General features: G+C 37.6%; 1 protein-coding gene across 2 annotated transcripts in view; it reads right to left on the bottom strand.

Annotated features, from left to right (window-relative positions):
• Positions 1 to 18,241, bottom strand: part of ITIH5 (inter-alpha-trypsin inhibitor heavy chain 5) — a 90,325-nt gene that overhangs the window by 11,823 nt on the left and 60,261 nt on the right. For both annotated transcript variants that reach the window (XM_074194175.1, XM_074194174.1), the window contains exons 9-12: positions 16,934 to 17,243; positions 10,265 to 10,824; positions 6,830 to 6,883; positions 901 to 1,017 (exon numbers count right to left, since the gene is read on the bottom strand). In XM_074194175.1, the coding sequence (XP_074050276.1) occupies positions 901 to 1,017; positions 6,830 to 6,883; positions 10,265 to 10,824; positions 16,934 to 17,243 (1,041 nt within the window). The remainder of the gene's footprint in view (positions 1 to 900; positions 1,018 to 6,829; positions 6,884 to 10,264; positions 10,825 to 16,933; positions 17,244 to 18,241) is intronic.

Here is an 18,241-nt window from a genome sequence, read left to right as displayed (position 1 = left end):
ATTGGAAATTGAGGGGATGCCCATCAAGTGAGGAACGGCTGAACAAGTTATGGTATATGAATATTGTGGATTACTATTGTTCTATAAGAAATCAGAATTTAGAAAATCCTGAGTGAAGTGAACAGAACCAAGAGAGCATGGTACACATGACCAACAACACTGTGAGATGATCAACTAAGATGGATGCAGCTCTTCTCAACAGATCAAGGACAATTCTGTTTTAGAGACTGCTATCCATTTCCAGAGAAAAAGCTTTAAGTCTGAATGCAGAAGAAAGCATACCATGTTCACTTTTTAAAACTTTTATGTTTCTTCTTTCTTATGATTTTTTTCTCCCTTGGTTCTAATTCCTCTTTCACAACATGACTAATAAGGAAATATGTTAAATATAATTGTATAAATGTAACTTTTGCCAGATTGTTCACTGCCATAGGAAAGGGGGGGAAGGGAGCGTGGTAAAAAATTGTGAAACTCATAAAATTGCAAATGGATAATATTGAAAACTACCTTTGCATGCAACTGAAAAAAATAAGATAATAAGAAAAAAAGAGAAAAAAATATGTATGTTACAAAGTTCTATATATAACAGTTCACAGTCACCTATATAATTCTTTCTTGTTCTTTTGTGTATATGTTAATATTTTTGTTTATTTATGGTTGTTATATTCATAATAAAAATTATTTTTTAAAGAAATGAGTCATAAAGCAAGTCCCTTGTGCTATAAGGGTGAATTCACATGGAGAAAGATTTAGCAGGGAATGAAACTCCAGGTTCTTTGACTTCTTATTCTCTGAAAATGGCAGGAGGACATAGAAATCTGGATCCCTGAGTGATGGTAGAGTGCACAAGTCCCTTAAAACTGCCTTTCATTTAATTCCACAAACCAGGATGGAACTTACCAGAGTCCATGTGATCAGAGATGAGTCTGAGAATGTCCCCAGGGTTCCCATCAATGTTAAAACAGACAGTGAGCTTGCTCAAGGGGAAGTCCACCACAAAATGAGGGTCTCCATCCGCTAACAGAGTGAGGAAAAAAAGAAGACAAGTTAAGTCTAATATTGAGTTTTGACTGCATAAGAGAAGGCTGTGTTTTGGAATAGGGAGGTCTTTATATACTGCTCTTTTTTCCATTGCTATTCAATCATGAATGACTCTTCATGAGCCCATGAACCATTCTGTACATGGGATTTTCTTGGCAAAGATACTGGAGTGATTTATCACTTCTTTCTGATTAAAGTAAAGAGGATTAAGTGACTTGCCCAGATTAGTAAGTGTCTGAAATCAAATCTGAACTCAGGTCTTCCTGACTCCAGACCCAACACTTTATTCACTTAAGTCATCATCTATCTGCCTCTTTTTTTCCCGTAGATTTTTTTCTGATTTCACTTTCAATGGTGAGAGAGAGAGAGAGAGAGAGAGAGAGAGAGAGAGAGAGAGAGAAAGTTAAAACTGACAGTAACATAAAATTATTTTTAAAAAATGCTACTGAATACCTGTCTTCTCCTACTCCCACCCCAGCTAGCTTCTTAGATTAATTAGATTAAAATCCTACCCTTGTCATTTATCATTGATATAACTAGGAAAAATCAATCTTCCTGAATCTCATTTTCTTCAGCTGTAAAATGATGAGGTTTAGACTAAATGGCTTCTGAAATCCCTTCTATTTCAAAATATATGCTTTTTCTATTGGACTTGGAATTAGGAGACATGGGCTTAATTTCAAGTTTTCCTTGGAATTGTATTCCCTGATTTTTAACATGTTACTTTTACCAAACTTGCTAGTTGTGGGAATGTTGCTTGAATTCTCTTTTATACAACATAGTACCTACCTTCCAGGGTTGTTTTGAGGATAAAATGAGATAACTGTAAAGCACTTTGCAAACCTTAAAATCCTACGCAAATGCTAGTTAGTTATTCTCATGGGAAAATTTGGGGAAAAGTAAACCCTGCAATACCCCCCACCTCAGAGAACTATGAAGGTCAAGTGGGATAAAGCATGAAAAGTGCTTTATAAATCTTAAAACATGGTATTTGTTGACTATGCATCCAGGTGGTAGGGTGGATAGAATGACTCAAGAAGACTTGTGTTCAATACCTGCCTCAGGCTACCTTTACCCACAGCAATCATCACCTGTTCTCCAATGGAAAGAATTGCCAGTTACCACTGAGAAGTTAAGTAACTCGCCCAGTCAGATAGTCAAAATGTACCAAAGATAAAAGTCTTCTTGACTCCCAAAACCAATTCTCCATCCATTTCACCACATTGCCTTTCAAATACATCCTTGTGTTGTTGTTCAGTTGTTCAGTCATGTCTAATTCTTTATGACCCCATGGACTAAGACTAACTTGCAGAATCTTTTTTTAGGGTTTTTTTTTTACAAGGCAAACTGGGTTAAGTGGCTTGCCCAAGGCCACACAGCTAGGTAATTATTAAGTGTCTGAGACCGGATTTGAACCCAGGTACTCCTGACTGCAAGGCCGGTGCTTTATCTACTACGCCACCTAGCTGCCCCCTAGCTTGCAGAATCTTAAGCATAACCTTGCCCCCCCATGTGAAATGATTATAACTGTTTGGAAATTTGAACATTCCTTGGCATTACCCTTCTTTAGGATTGGGACATAAACTGATCTTTTCCAATCCAGTAGCCACTATGGAATTTTCCAAATTTGCTGCATATTGAATACAGTAGAATTTTATCATTTGCACTATCCTTATTGTTAGCAATGCTTCCTAAAGCTCACTTGATTTCATTCTCCTGATTCTAGATCAGTAACTACATCACTGAAGTTATATTGGTGATATTAAGGTCCTTTTTATATTGTTCTTTTGTGTATTCTTAATATCTTCTATTTCTGCTAAGTATATCATTTTTCTCTTTTATTATGCTCATATTTTTGCAGGAAATGTTCCCTTAATCTCTCTATTTCTCTTGAAGAGATTCCTTGACTTTCACATTCTATTGTTTTATTCTCTTTATATGTATTATTCATTTAAGAAAACCTCCTTCTTTGCTATTCTCTGTAATTCTCCATTCACTTGTGTGTGTGTGGGTGTGTGTGTGTGTGTGTGTGTGTGTGTGTGTGTGTATACATATATATATATATATATATTTCTCTTTCTCTTTTTACCTTTTGCTTTCCTTCTTTCCTTAGGTATCAATGAAGTCTCATCAGACAGCTATTTTGCTTTCTTTCTCTTCTTGTACTTTGGAAGGTTTTTTGTTGGTGTTGTTTCCTGAACAATATTATGAACCTTTGTCCATAGTTCTTCATACTCTTTATCTACCAGCTCTAATCCCTTTATGTTCATATGAGATATTATTTAGATCATAACTATATAGTCTAATGATTTTCTCTACTTTCTTCATTGCTCTCTGAATTGTGAAATAAGTAGCTCGTGAGCATTATATCCTTGTGATATAGGGTCAAGTCCTGGTACTGATTTCTTACTCAATCTACACTGTCTCTTGTATAATTTTTTCCCCTGAGACCTATACCAAATACTTAGTTCTCTCTAAAAAGTTATTTATTAACTGAGTAGTGTGAGCTTGACCACCTTCCCCTTTGGGGGTCATAGGCAGTAGAGAGGGGAGGAATCTATCTTCCTTACTCTTAGGTTAATCATTGTCTCAGAAAACCTGTGAGCAGGTTGCACTAACCCAGAAAGTCATGGAATATTTGCTCTGGAAGAAACCTTAAAGCACATTTTTTATCTAATTTCAATTTAAATATTAGAAAATAGATACAGAGTAGTAACTCACCAAAATTTGCCTCAATCATTGGTGAAGCCAGAACCTTTAAAACTCAGGGCTCCAGACTCTGAGGATAGTCAGTACTCTTTTTTTTTAGGGAACTGGTTCAGTTCTACATTACCTTCTACTCTCAAGTCCCTTGCCCCCTTGTCTTTTCATCAATCATGCCTTACTAATACTAGATAATATCCACATCAAACTTCATCATTTTTATGCACAAGTTGCTGAAGGAAACTGGAGGAACTTTCAAAACTGTTGACAAGATTCCACTACAAATGGCTGTCCTTTTATTCCTCTTTAATTGATTCTCTATTCCCTCACCATAGGAGTAGTTCCAAACCTAATCTTTTCTCCTCAAACTCCCATAATACTCTCTCCCTTCAACTTCTAAGTGGCACCTGACAATTTTCCCCCCCAAAATTCCTCAAGTCATACCCCACAAACTACCTCTTTTCCCTTTCTTATCTCCTGACATTATCCATCACTATCTCTTAGACTCCAGACTTTGATGAAGCAACATCCCTTCTCTTTATCAAGGCCAAGGATCCTACTTGCTCTCTTGATCCCATCCCATCCCACTCCATCATCTCTAGCAGATTTCCTCTACTCTCTTTTTCATTCTTTCTTCAGTCTCTCCCCATATCTTACACTTCCTTATCTCTTCTACAAAGTAAGGCTTTTTTTCTTTTATCCATAAAAAATTTATTCCTTGATTCTACTTTCTATATTAGTTATCCTATATCTCTCCTCTCCTCAGCTAAACACAAAAAATTCATTTACTATTAACTCCCTCTCTTGCTTTTCTAATCCCTTTGCAATCTGGCTTCTAACTTCATCATTGAACTTAATTGCCCTCTCCAGAATTACAAATGATCTCTTAATTGCTGTATCAATGACCTTTTCTCACATCTCATCCTTCTTCACCTCTCTGCTTCTTCTGATACTGTTGATCACCTCCTTTTCTAGGATATTTTCTCTTCTCTGGGTTTTCTCAGCACTGGTTTTTCCTGTTTTTTCCCTACCTTTCTGATACTTCCTTCTTTCTCTTTGTGTTTCGTTCATATTCTGTAGGTAGCTCCAGAACTCTCTTCTGGTTCCTCTTCTCTTTACTCTCTATACTTCCTCATTGGGCACTCATGGGTTTTATCTTAGTGCAAATAATTCCAAGATCTATATTATAAGCTCTAATTCTTTTCCTGGCTTCAGTTCCACAATACCGACTGTCCACTGACATTTCAAATTACTCATCCAACAGACATCTCAAACGGAACATATCCAAAACATAATCTTTTGCTCAAAGCCTAACCCTCTTCTGAACTTCCCTATTATTATTGAGATCACTACCATTTTTCCAGCCTCCCAGGATCACAAAGTCAATATCATCCTCAACTCTTTGCTCTCACTCAACCTATACATCTGATTAATCACTAAATCTTGTCATTTCTGTCTTCAAAACATCTCTTGTATCCATTCTCTTCTATTCACTCACAATCCTCTTCATCTTTTGCTTGGACTACTGTCTCAAGTCTCTCCCCACTCCAATTCATCCTCCATATAGATGACAGTGATTTTCCTAAAGTGTAGTTTTCAGTCACCCTCCCACTCATCCCCACTACATCTTTGATCTCTATTCTTTTGTACTGACTATGCCCTGCCTCAGTGCTCTCCCTCTTTATTTTATCCCCTTAGAATCCCTGGCTTCCTTCAAGACTCAACTTCTTTAGAAAACCTTTAGGGACACCTCTCTCCACCCTGCCACCTCTACCTGCTGCCAACTGCTAGAGACTTCCCCATAAGATTATCTTCCATCTACTGTGTATATATGCTGTCTCCCTGATTAAAATGTAAACTTGAAAACAGTCTATTATTTTTGCCTTTCAATAATATGCTGAATACTAAGCATAGTACCTAGTAGAGGATCTAGTCCTATTAAATGCTTGTTTACTGATGGATTTGATTTTTCCATACCTTACACCCCAAATCTCACCAAAATGCACTTTAAGAATCTAGCAAAATAAACCAGGCTTGAATGAATTTTCTAGAAGAAAAATCCTCTCTCTCTCTCTCTCTCTCTCTCTCTCTCTCTCTCTCTCTCTCTCCCCCCCCCATGGTGTGTGTGTACACACACACACACACACACACACACACACACAAATATACATACTCCACATACAATTTTGTGTTGTTTATACATAATGAAACTGCAAGTTTAAGAATAAGAGAGTTCTCATTTATGTTTCTACTTTTCTTGAGTATGGCAACATAGTATCTGAGTCAGATAGTGAAAGGTTTTTTATTTATTTACAAAATATTATTTCTACCCAAATTCCCTTAAATACTTTATAGGAAATGATTCTGTTTTCCTCCAGATGAAGAAATCTGCAGATCATCAAGTTTCATGAAACATCCAAAAGAGAATTTGCAAACACTTAATAAAACATGTGTGTGCCCAAAGGAATTAGATTATGTCAGTTGGAGTAGTATCTGCTTTACCCTACCCCCATCTCACTTAAAGAACTCCACTATAATCAGGAAAGCAATAAGAGACATTTAGGGGTAAAAGACTTTAACTTCTTGGGGAAAAAAAATCAGGCTTCATGTTGTCATTCCATCTGGTCTTTCTTATAAACTCAAGAAGTTTATGAAAGATAGCTTTTTGACATTTTGATCTAGGCTTCCCTTCGAAGGTCAAAGATAAGTATGCAAAGCTCCTTCAGAGCTATCTCTAAGAATGAAGATTGGAACTGTGCCTAGCTCAAGGGCCTGAAACAATTTAGCTTTTAAAACTCAGTTATATACCCCTGTTATCAATTCATTCCTGCATGGGTCTCGTTCCTGATAAATGACTGTGTTACCTCCCAGGTTTCAGTGCAATGACATAATGTTGTTTCTTTGGCATTTGTTTCACAGCTGTTGCCTTTGGCCAGGTGAAGGGGAACTTTGCTGTTTCCTACAGGAGAATATTTGGATGGGCTTTAAGAAGTAACTAATTACTCACCTTCAGTTAGTCAGACCCAACCAAAGGGGAAAAACTCAATTATCTCAATCTATCCACATTTGTATTGTTTTTCTGTACCTGATGTTTTGGAGATTTTAATTCTTGGGTTGTACTGTTTCATGAAATCAGGTTCTAGAAAGGAGAAAAAAAGGAACAGTTAAAATGTAAAAATCACACTGTTATGTATAAAATAAGGATGAAGAAAGTAAGATATGAGTCAATATTCATATACATTTGATGCATTGGAAAAATCTGAAAAATTACCAAAAGAATATTGACTCAGAAGATACACCAAGGATTGAAAAGTAGAGGCTTAATTTTCCTTGTTCAATCATTCTATACAGCATTTTTTTTATTTCTGTGAATTATGCATGTGCTATGAAAATTTGTTCTGTCATATATAAATACATAATCTAATAAAAATGAATCAAATACACACATGCAAGAGTATGCACAAAGAATAGACAAAAATGACAAGCACTACAAAAGAATAACTTAACATCTTACCCATAAATATTTTATTTCCATATCCTTTGCATTAATAAAAATTTGTAAACTGTATTTTGTTTGTAACCAAAGATATGTTATTTCTCATAAAGATGTGTAATTCTCAGAAATTAAAGATCGAAAAACTTCTAACATGTTATACAAACTATTTCTACCCCTCAAATACCCCATTAAAGAGCAATATTTTTCTCCACCTCACTCTCTTGGACTTCTTTCTACATGGTCCCAGGCCAACATGATTCTGATTGAATGAAAACAATATAAAGGAAAGGAATCAATCAACTGAGATGAAAGCTTTGATGATTCATGGGAGGCAGTGAGTTGTATTTCCCAGAGAAACTCAATGAAATCATCCTAGCTTTAAGGAAATGAAGATTATTTTAAGCACCAATTGATACCTCATGAAAAATATTATTTTAAAAATATTCCTTAGAGAAATCACTCGGCTTATTTTCTCATTTCTGTCTTTGGTCCTCTGAACATTTTAGCATCTGAGCCTTATCCCTTTTGAAGCTAAATAAGACCTAGTTCACTGTCATGTAGTTAAAGTAACAATGGCATTCATAAAAGTAATTTTCCCTTCATCTGTCATGGTCTTAATGGCATGAAATAATGATCTTAATTCAACTTGGTTCAAATCTTTCTAAAAATTGTTCTACTTTTCTGGCACAAACTCATTTAAGGAACTTCCATGCTTTTCTATATAAAAGCATCTTGTCATCATTTTATTTGCCAAATTAGCTGATTTAGTAATATATTTTTGTAGGCAAAGAGGGGAAAAAATACATATAAGCACACACCACTTGGGTTGGATTCTCTGATTTGGCTCATTTAATCATCTCTTGCCTTAGCTATATATTTTGCAGGTTTAATAAACTATATTCCCTGATACAATTTAATCCTGAAGGGCAAGGCTGTTCCACTTTTGACTTCATTTTTGTAGTCCCAAGCACAAATTTGACACAAAATAGACATTTAATATATACATATTCTTTTGGATTATCTTATATAACATCACTTAACATTAAAGAGTTTAAAAATGTTTGTTATCTAATTCTTATCTGATTCCACAAACCCAAAGCACAATAATACCAGTGACAGAAACTTTACTTCTCTCCATCCCAAGGCTCTGTTCTAAACCCTCTTCTAGTTCTTGACAGTGGTTTTCCCTAAGTATAGGCATAGAATTTTCATTCAACCTCACCCCCAACTCCTCCCCTCCCCAGCACACAGCAAACTTCACCGGCTCTCTGTCACCTTTAGGATCACATATAAAGTGCTCTGGCATTCCAAATCTTTCAAACCTGACTCCTTTCCTGACTTTCCAATCTTCTTATACCTTACTCCCCTCAGTGAGGAGAGAAGGGGAAAGAGGCAGACAAAGATGGAGACAAAGAGACAGATAAAGAGGGAGAAGAGAGAAACAGGGAGGGAAGGAGGGAGAAAGAGAAAGGAAGGGAGAAGCAGAGAGAGGGAAAGAGAGGTGGTGAGAGAAAGGGGGAGAGTGTGTGTGTGTGTGTGTGTGTGTGTGTGTGTGTGTGTGTGTGTGTGTGTGTGTGTGAGAGAGAGAGAGAGAGAGAGAGAATGAAGAAAAAGATGAAAGAGAGGAGAGGAAGAAAGAATAAGTTTGTACAGTTATTTGAGTGTTGACTCACCCACCAAGCAAGGACTATTTTTGGCTTTTTTCTTTTCTTTGGGCTTTGTGCACAGAGTTGAACATATAGTAAGCCCATAATAAATGCTTCTTGACTTGATTTGATTCCATTCTCCCTCTGAGAAGAATGCCCTCTGTTTGGCATTTAAAGCTCTTCATAACTTAGCAACATCTTGCCTTTCCAGTCTCCTTTCACGTTCCTCTCCCCCACAAATGCTGTGATTCAGTAAGGAAGGTCAACTTATTATTTCTCACACTAGACGACATTCTAGTATCCTCACTGATCCTTTCCACTAGTTAGTTCTCTTCCTCTTTACCTCAACATCTTGGAATCCCCATCTCCCATCAAGACTCAGTACCAGGGGCAGCTAGGTGGCACAGTGGATAGAGCACCAGCCCTGGAGTCAGGAGTACCTGAGTTCAAATCCAGCCTCAGACACTTAATAATTACCTAGTTGTGTGGCCTTGGTCAAGTCACTTAACCCTATTGCCTTGCAAAAAACGTTAAAAAAAAAAAAGACAGTACCAGTTGGGGCGGCTAAGTGGTGCAGTGGATAGAGAACTAGCCCTGGAATCAGGAAGACCTGAGTTCAAATGTGGCCTCAGATACTTAATAATAACCTAGCTGTGTGACTTTGGGCAAGTCATTTAACCCCACTGCCTTGAAAAACCAACAACAAAAAAAAGACTCAATGCAAGGACTGTCTTCTGAGGTTCTCCTGCTCCTCTGCATTCTACCATGAGCAGCTGGTACCTTCTCCTTCAAGGTGAGCTTTTGATTTGTTTTGCATGTGCCCATAAATGTTATCTCACCCATATGCTTCTTGGAGCCAGAAACTGTTTTGTTTTTATTTTTGTATCTCCAGTACATAAAACAATGACTGGTACATAGTAGGAGCTTGATAAATGCTTAATTTATTGATAGACTCTGAGCTACAAAAGAACAAATAAAAGAGGAATTTTCTAAGAATTTCAGGTCTTTTCCTCTTGTATTTGTAGGGAGCAAAAACCCACACACATTTGCCCCTCAGGAACACAACAGAATTCACTAGTGATGTTTTTAAAAATACGAAGAGTTATTGATACATCAAAAACAATGGGAGAGGTTCTCCTCTAAGTCAAATGTATCATTTTCTAAGTACTTTGTAGTAGTTTTAGATTGACTTAGTCTAACTTTAGAAACCTTATAATCTGTTTTAGTAAATTGACCTAAACTTAAGGTAAATTGAATCCAATGGGGCAGGAAAATAAAATAGAAACAACTCTAAAATAAAGAAACAACTCTAGTATTGAAAATAGAAAGCAGAAATTCTAAGTAAACAATATCTAAAAATTGCCAACAGTGTCATTACCTGGTGGCATGTCCTTTCCATGCAAGCTTTGCACAACTGTCTCTGGACCCATTGCTGCAGAACTGCCATAGTCTTTCCTTTCCCTTTGAGTTGCCTCAGGTGCCAGCTCTTTCACTTTCAAGGAAGTGAAAGGGGTGAGGAAATGGTAATTCACTGCAAGAGCCCGAGCTCTCTCCATCAAACGTTCTTTCTCCTGTTCATCATCACTCTTCAGCCAAGAAGTCAGCAGTTCCTTAATAGTGAGGTAACTCCAGAGCCGTTCAATGTAGTTTTGGTCAACATCTTGGCCCTTTGGAGTGGAAACCCCTATGACGTCATTCCCTGTTCTGAGGGACCCAACAGGAACATCTGTCTTCAGGACCACAAATTTCTTACTATTGCTGGCTGTGACTTCCACATGTAGATTGTCCAACTGACTGTCAACCAGCTTCCCAGCAATGATGATTTCAGATCCATTGAAGTAATTAGGAAAAAGAGTTTTGGTAACATGTTTGACAGAATCAGGTGGATAATCAATTCGGATATCAGAGAGTAGAGGGGTTCTGATCTCATCGTAGAACCTGGAGTAAAACAACACAGATGGAGGTTAAGGTCCTAACTTCAGTAGCAAGCACAGCCAAGAGAATGGAAATGTTTAATACAAAGGGAATCATATAGCCTATCTCTCTGTTGTATGGGCAAATGCCCATACATGACAGAATTACAGATGTTGAATTAAAAAAAAACCTTTTAAGATAGTTAACCCTACCCCTATTTTATAAATGAAGATAAGAACCAGAGTGGTTAGGTGATTTACCCAATGTCACAAAAGGGACAAAAACAGAGGTTCTCTGGTTCCAAATCCATTGCTCTTTCCACTGTACCATCCCATATTGATGTTTGTCCTTCATTCTCAAAGAAGATCACGACATCAGTGGAGGTGATACCATGACAAGACATGAATTGAAGTTGAGCAAGGTTGGGGCTGTGTTAAGTCATCAGCCTCTCTTTCTCCTTCAGAACCATCTGGGTCCAGTGGTCAGATATGAATCAGATCAACTAGAGATGGCTGTGAGGCAATCAGGGTTAAGTGATTTGCCCAAGTTCACTCAGTTAGTAAATGGCAAGTCTGAGGCTGGATTTGAACTCCTGTCCTCCTGACTCCAAGGCCAGTGCTTTATCCAAGAGAATCCTCTTTCTACTCACACAGCCATCATCCCTAGTTTGGGTCCTCACCATCTCTGACCTTGACTATTGTAATGGTTTCTTAGTATAACTTCCTTGATATCTTGGCCTTCTTCAAAAAATGAAGGACCAAAAAACCACCATCCCTGTCTTACCCAACACTTGGCACCTGAACACCTAAACTGACATAAATTTACACTGTTCCAGTATTGCACTACTAGATTGTCCTATTTGTTAAAAAGTTCTTCCACTTTTTGAACCAAAAGCTGCCTCCCTGTAGCATCTATCTACTACTCTTAGTTCTATCTTTTGGTGCTACAGAGAATGTCTAAGTCTTCTACTGTATGACAACTTCACAAATATTAAAAGTCAGCATGCTTACTGGATCTCCTTCCTACATCCTCCAACCTAAACAAAAACCAGTTCCTTTCACTATTTCTTATAGCATATGGAATTCTTCTTACCACCATGCTCAGCCTTCTCCATAAGAAATTATAAAAGGTACCAATTTAAAAAAATGTGATAAGATTATATGAATTGATGCACAGGGAAGTGAGTAGAATGGGAGAAAAATTTATACAATTGCAGCATTGTAAAGGGAAACAACTTCAAAAGACTTGAGGATTCTGATCAATACAGTGAACAAACATGACTCTTAAAGAACAAGGATCATTCTCACCCATTTGAAGAGAGGTGATGGATTGTGAGTGCATAATGGGGTATAGATTATCAGATATGATCAATGTGTGATTTTCTTTTGTTCAGTTGTATTTATTTGTTACAAGACAAGGAGTCTTTTTTAGTGGGGAGACTTTGTGAGGGAAGAAGAGGAGTAGTGATTTAAAAAAAGACAAGAAAAAAAAGAATGTCAATGACATATTTGTAAAATGAATTTGAGAGCAGAAGAAAGGTCAGAAGGGCATATAAACAAACTGGACTCTACCATATATAGGTACTTCTATGTTAAATTTAGTAAATTTAACCTTTAAAATCCATATAAAACAAAGTTTTCATATATAACATTCCTTTTCTGTTCCTTGTATAAGGAAATCTTCATGTTGATGTTTGTTAAGTTCCAAGTTCTTTTTTAAAAAAAATTTGAAAAAAACAGTAGCTCCCATGGATTCAACTATAATTTCTTTGTAAATCACTGCCAGATCTACAAATCCAGATCTCATCTCCTTTTTGAGTTCTCATCCTGCCTCCACAACAGCATTCTGGACATGTCCACCTGGATGTCCTAGAAGCACTGTAACATATCCAAAATGGAACTCATTAGCTTTTCTCCTAAAGTGATCCTTTATCCTAAGTTTCTTGTTTAGCTTAAGAATACCACCATTCCTAGGGGCAGCTAGGTGGCGTAGTGGATAAAGCACTGGCCTTGGAGTCAGGAGTACCTGGGTTCAAATCTGGTCTCAGACACTTAATAAATACCTAGCTGTGTGGTCTTGGGCAAGCCACTTAACCCCATTTGCCTTGCAAAAAAACCTAAAAAAAGAAAAAAGAATACCACCATTCCTTCAATCATTCTTGTTCTCAATGCTGTAATTGTCCTTAATCTCTGTCTTCTCTATCACCCACCATAGCTAATCAATTACTAATTCTTGGCATTTTTCCCTCCCCAACATGTCTCCCACCCATTCCCTTCTATCACTTGCACAGTCTCCACCCTTCAGACTTTTATCCTCTTTTTTGTACTATTGCAATGTCTCCTAATTGTTTTCCCTGCTCCCTCTCTTCTCTCCAATCCATTCTCCACAAAGCTGACAAATTGACATTCCTAAAACAAAAGTCCAACAATGTCACTTGCCTGCTCCAGAAGCTTTCCTGGCTCTCTATTACCACTAAGATAAAACACATTGGGGAACTCTTCGTGATCTGACTCCAAATTATTTTTCCAGTTGATCTTCATTAATCTCCTTCATGATCTCTACATTTCAGCCAAATTGTTCTACTTGCTGTTTCCTGTAAATGATAACTCATCTCTTGCCCAGACCTTTCTTCCTCTTTTCTTTATAATCCTTGGCTTGCTTCAAGTCCCAACTAAAGGTGCCCTTCTTCAAAATGTCTTTCCTAATTCCCTTGATTATGAATGTCCTGCACCTCAAAATCACTTTGGATTTATTTTGCATATATCTTGCATTTATGCATCTATGAACATATATCTTCCACCTCCCCCCCAATAGAATTAATGTATTTGAAAGCAATGACCATCCTATTTTTGGATTTGAATCTTCAGGGTCTAATGCAATGCCTAGCACATAGTATATACTTAATAAAGAGAAGCTGGTGTATAGAGTGCCAGGCCTGACATCACAGCTTCCTGTTCCTGAGTTTAAATCTGACCTCAGACACTTATTAGCTGTGTGACCCTGGGTAAGCCACTTAATCTTGTTTGTCTCCGTTCCTCATTTGTAAAGTTCTTCATCAAAGAAGAAAATGGCAAACCATTCCAGTATCTTTGCCAAAAAGAAAAAACAAACCCACCAAACAACAACATAATAAATACTTGTTGATTGACTCTGATTCCAAACTTTCTTTTCTTTCTTCCTTCTATATTCCCTCCCTCCTTTCCTCTTCTTTCCTCTTCTCCTTCCTATAGAACTCTATAGGAGAGGAGAACCTTTTTTCTTCCAAGGCCATTTGGATACTTATACCATCATTTACTGGATATATGTGATCAACATTTAATCAATTCAACCCTAAAAACCTACTAGATTTATAGAATTTTGAGTGCCACCTTATGTTGTGTTGGCAGCTTCAGATGAATATGAGCCCGAAGCTGGAGGTTCAGCCTCAGACACTTAATAATTACCTAGCTGTGTGGCCTTGGGTAAGTCACTTAACCCCACCTACTTGGAAAAAAGCAAAAAAATAATAGCATGCCATGAGACAGTGAAAGAAGGCAAAGATGAGTTGGGTGAAGATTCTACATCATATCCTCTGCAGCTGCCTTAGTTAATGTGATTATCCCCCTCCCACTTTTTCTTCCAATTAGATGGCATTTTTTTAAATCTCCTCTACCACAATTTAAAAGAAATAAAAACTTCAGATACTCTACAAACCACCAACAGAGTAGGAAACAAATTATTTGCTCAGTGTATCTCCAAGACAATCACCTCCATATCTAATCTTTTTTTTTTTAGTTTTTGAAAGGCAAATTGGGTTAAGTGGCTTGCCCAAGGCCACACAGCTAGGTAATTATTAAGTGTCTGAGACCAGATTTGAACCCAGGTACTCCTGACTCCGGGGCCGGTGCTTTATCCACTAAGCCACCTAGCCACCCCATCCATATCTAATCTAAAGTTCTCTTATATCTTCATAATTTGTCTCCTTCCTGTCATCTTATACTTTTCTCAAGCAACATGACTTACTTGACATTGATATGATACTCCACTTCTCAGCTCCCTCCTTGTCTGCATTCAGGATCCCCAATGACTGGAATCTTCTCTTCACTTCTGACTCTAAGCTTAAAATAGTTTAAATCTTATTTTATCCCAGAGGTATTGTCTAGTCCCTGCAGCTGTTATTGCCAGGAAATGAATAATCTCACATAACAATGGATAAGCTTTATATGGATTTATTTACTTACATCTTATCTCCCCTTTGTCCAGTGAATAGAACATCAGCCCTAGAATCAGGAGGACCTGAGTTCAAATTTGACCTCAGACATTTGACTCTTACTAGCTGTATGACTTTGGGCAAGTCACTCAACCCTGATTGCCTCTTATCCAGGGTGATCTCCCATTGACCTGATCCATGTCTGGCCACTGGACCCAGATGGCTCCAGAAGAGAAAGTGAGGTTGGTGACTTAGCAGAGCTCCCCCTCACTCAAATCCAATTCATGTGCTTGTCATGGCATCACCTCCTTGATGTGAGGGAATGAAGGACAAACAACAACAACAAATCTCCCCCCTTTAGGCAAGGAGCTCTGTGAGAGCAGGAATTATGATTTTTTTTTCCCCCTTTCTTTGTATCCCCATTGGGAACAGTGCCTGACCCAAATTAAACTTCTAATAAACGCTTCTTGACTGAAAGACAGAGAATGAAAAAGAAGATGCTTCCAAAACATTGAAAGCTTCCTGGACAAAAAACTTAAGCCATTAAAATGTGACATTGCCTGGAATAACATTTCCTGCCTCATTGGACAGAGATGAAGTAATCTAGAAGGTTCTGCAGCAACATAATCTCCTTTCTGACTTTTTAGTCCTCAACTCTGATTTCATAGGCATAAAGGCTCCCAATTAAAGCAAACTTGTTCTTGCTAAATGGTTTAAGTCTTACAGAGTTCCTGGAGGCAGTGAGAGGTTGAGGGACTTGCCCAGGGACAAACAACCAGCATCTATCAAAAGTTGGACTTGAACCCAGGTCTTTCTGATTCTGAAGTCAGATCTCATAAATAATGATAATAATAATAATATTTAAATGACACTTACTATGCATCAGGCCTGGGTTCTTACAACAGTCCTTTGAAGTAGGTGCTGTCATTATCTTCATTTTTACAGAGGAGAAAACTGAATAGAGGTAAAGTGACTTGCCTAAATTATACCACTACTGAATGACTGAGAGTACATTTGAATTCAAGTCTTGCTAACTATTGTCCCTAGTGCCCTATTCATTGCACCACTTATCCAGCTAGATAGACACACATTTATGCATATATTTATATATGTAAAAAAGTACACACATATAGATACATATATCATATATGTACACACACACACACACACACACACATATATATATATATTTATAGGAGGGGGGCAGAGAGAGAGAGAGAGAGAGAGAGAGATGAGGAAACCCCCTTTACTAAGGCAGGCAGATCAGCACTTTATACTGTAGAGAGATTGCCAAGGCAATAGAAAGCTTTCCAGGGCAATTCATAGTCTTAGAATACTTATGGCATTACAAATTAGGTGACTTACTCAAGATCACATAACCAGTATACATCAATGGCAGAATGTGAACTCAGATCTTCTTGACTAAAAAGCCATATCTCTATCTGCCTTGACAAGCTATCTTTAAAAAAAAAGATCTCTCAGGAAAAAGGAGAGGAAACCAGGATCACAGTTTTCCCTTTTCCAACAAACTGGGTGTTTTATGATAGAAAGGGCAGATCATTTTTATTATCATGTCCTTTTGTTATTTGTTATTTGTTATTATTGTTCATTTCATTTATATATCATTATTATTATTTTTCACTTTTTGTTATTGTTTGCTTTTACTATCCTCACATGATCTATCTCAAAGTGTATCAGCAGGAGGGGCAGGGAAGAAAGAAGTTAAGGTAAGTTAAAGCTCTAGAAAAGTCAAACTTTGTTCACGGAACTATAATTTCTAGTAGTCTCCAAAATCCATTCCAAGTAGACAGCCTACTCTCTGATCCACTCATGATTCAAGCCCTTGATCCACAAAGATCCCTGCTGATCCGCAATCCATGCCAGATCCAGCCCCCTCCCCTTGGGCATGCATCCCCATCCTACAGAAGCCAAGAGGAAGCTGACCCAATGAGCTGTTCCTTCGCATTGTCCTCCTCCAGGACTCGCCGAGTCATGCCACAGTTCTCCAGTGACAACTTCTCTAGTAGTTTGAAGTCTACGTCATTTCCAATGCCTATGGTAAAGATACAGACTCGACCTTGAGCAGCTTCTTTTGTGTTGCTGAGGATCTTACTTGATCGAATCTCTCCCACTGTGGCCTTCCCATCGGTCAAGAAGACAATTAGAGACACACTCCTGGAGTCAATGTCATTGTCAGCTATGTGGTTATTGAGCAGTTCAATGCCTTTCTGTAGAGCCCCATTGATGTTTGTACCTGTGGATGCATGCATCAAAATGTTATCAGCCTTATTCCTTAAGGATATGATTTCTCTCTCATCACATTCAACTTAGATCCTTAAGGAAGGGAATGATGTAACTATGGGAATGATGTAAAGACTAGCAAACTGCCTTCTGTGGGTGGGGGGGGTGGAAGTGAAATTGCAGGGGAAATTGTAAACTCAAAATAAATAAGAATAAAAAATAAATAAATAAAAATTGTTTTCAGTCAAGTCTTTGACTTATCTTTTCTAATACCAGTATAAATTTATTATGGAGATTTTGATTATTTACTATGGCAAGATCAGAGAAGTTTGAATCTTGCTTCTAGCACTTCTTAACTTCTGTTGCCTTGACAAGTCACTTAATCTGACCCTTAGTTATGCCTTTGTAAAATGAGCTAGTAACTTCTGGATGGCATCTGGACTTTCTAGGTCTAAGTCTATGATCTTAGGATCTTAATTACATCCCTGGTTAATTTGTAATTATCCACTTAATTATCCCCACTAATGGTGGGGAGAGAGAAAAGTGACACAGATAAATAATTTAAAAGATTGGTCAATCTTCAAATCATTTTTGCTTGGCTTAGAATACATTGCGATATAAGCCCTGATTACCTTTTTTTTTTAAGATTTTTCAAGGCAATGAGGTTAAGTGGCTTGTCCAAGGCCACCATGGCTAGGTAATTATTAAGTGTCTGAGGTCAGATTTGAACCCAGGTACTCCTGACTCCAAGGCCAGTGCACTATCCACTGCGCCACCTAGCTACCCCCCCCTTCAATGAGTTCTTGAGATAAAAGCAACAATTTTCATAATAATATGAAATATTATTTGCTCACTCCTTGCCTTCCATATCACATATCTATGGCCAGTTTTCTTCATATATTTCAACCACAACAACAGATTATAACAGACTGAATTCAGAAGCATTTAATGAGAACTCAGCCATCTTCTACTAAGTCAGATATTATTTGCAAAAAAGTAAAACAATGCCAC

The sequence above is a fragment of the Macrotis lagotis genome, chromosome 7, assembly GCF_037893015.1.
Source record: "Macrotis lagotis isolate mMagLag1 chromosome 7, bilby.v1.9.chrom.fasta, whole genome shotgun sequence".
Taxonomy (NCBI): Eukaryota; Metazoa; Chordata; class Mammalia; order Peramelemorphia; family Peramelidae; genus Macrotis; species Macrotis lagotis.
The sequence above is the reverse complement of the archived record's forward strand: the minus strand, read 5'-3'. Positions and strand labels throughout refer to the sequence as shown.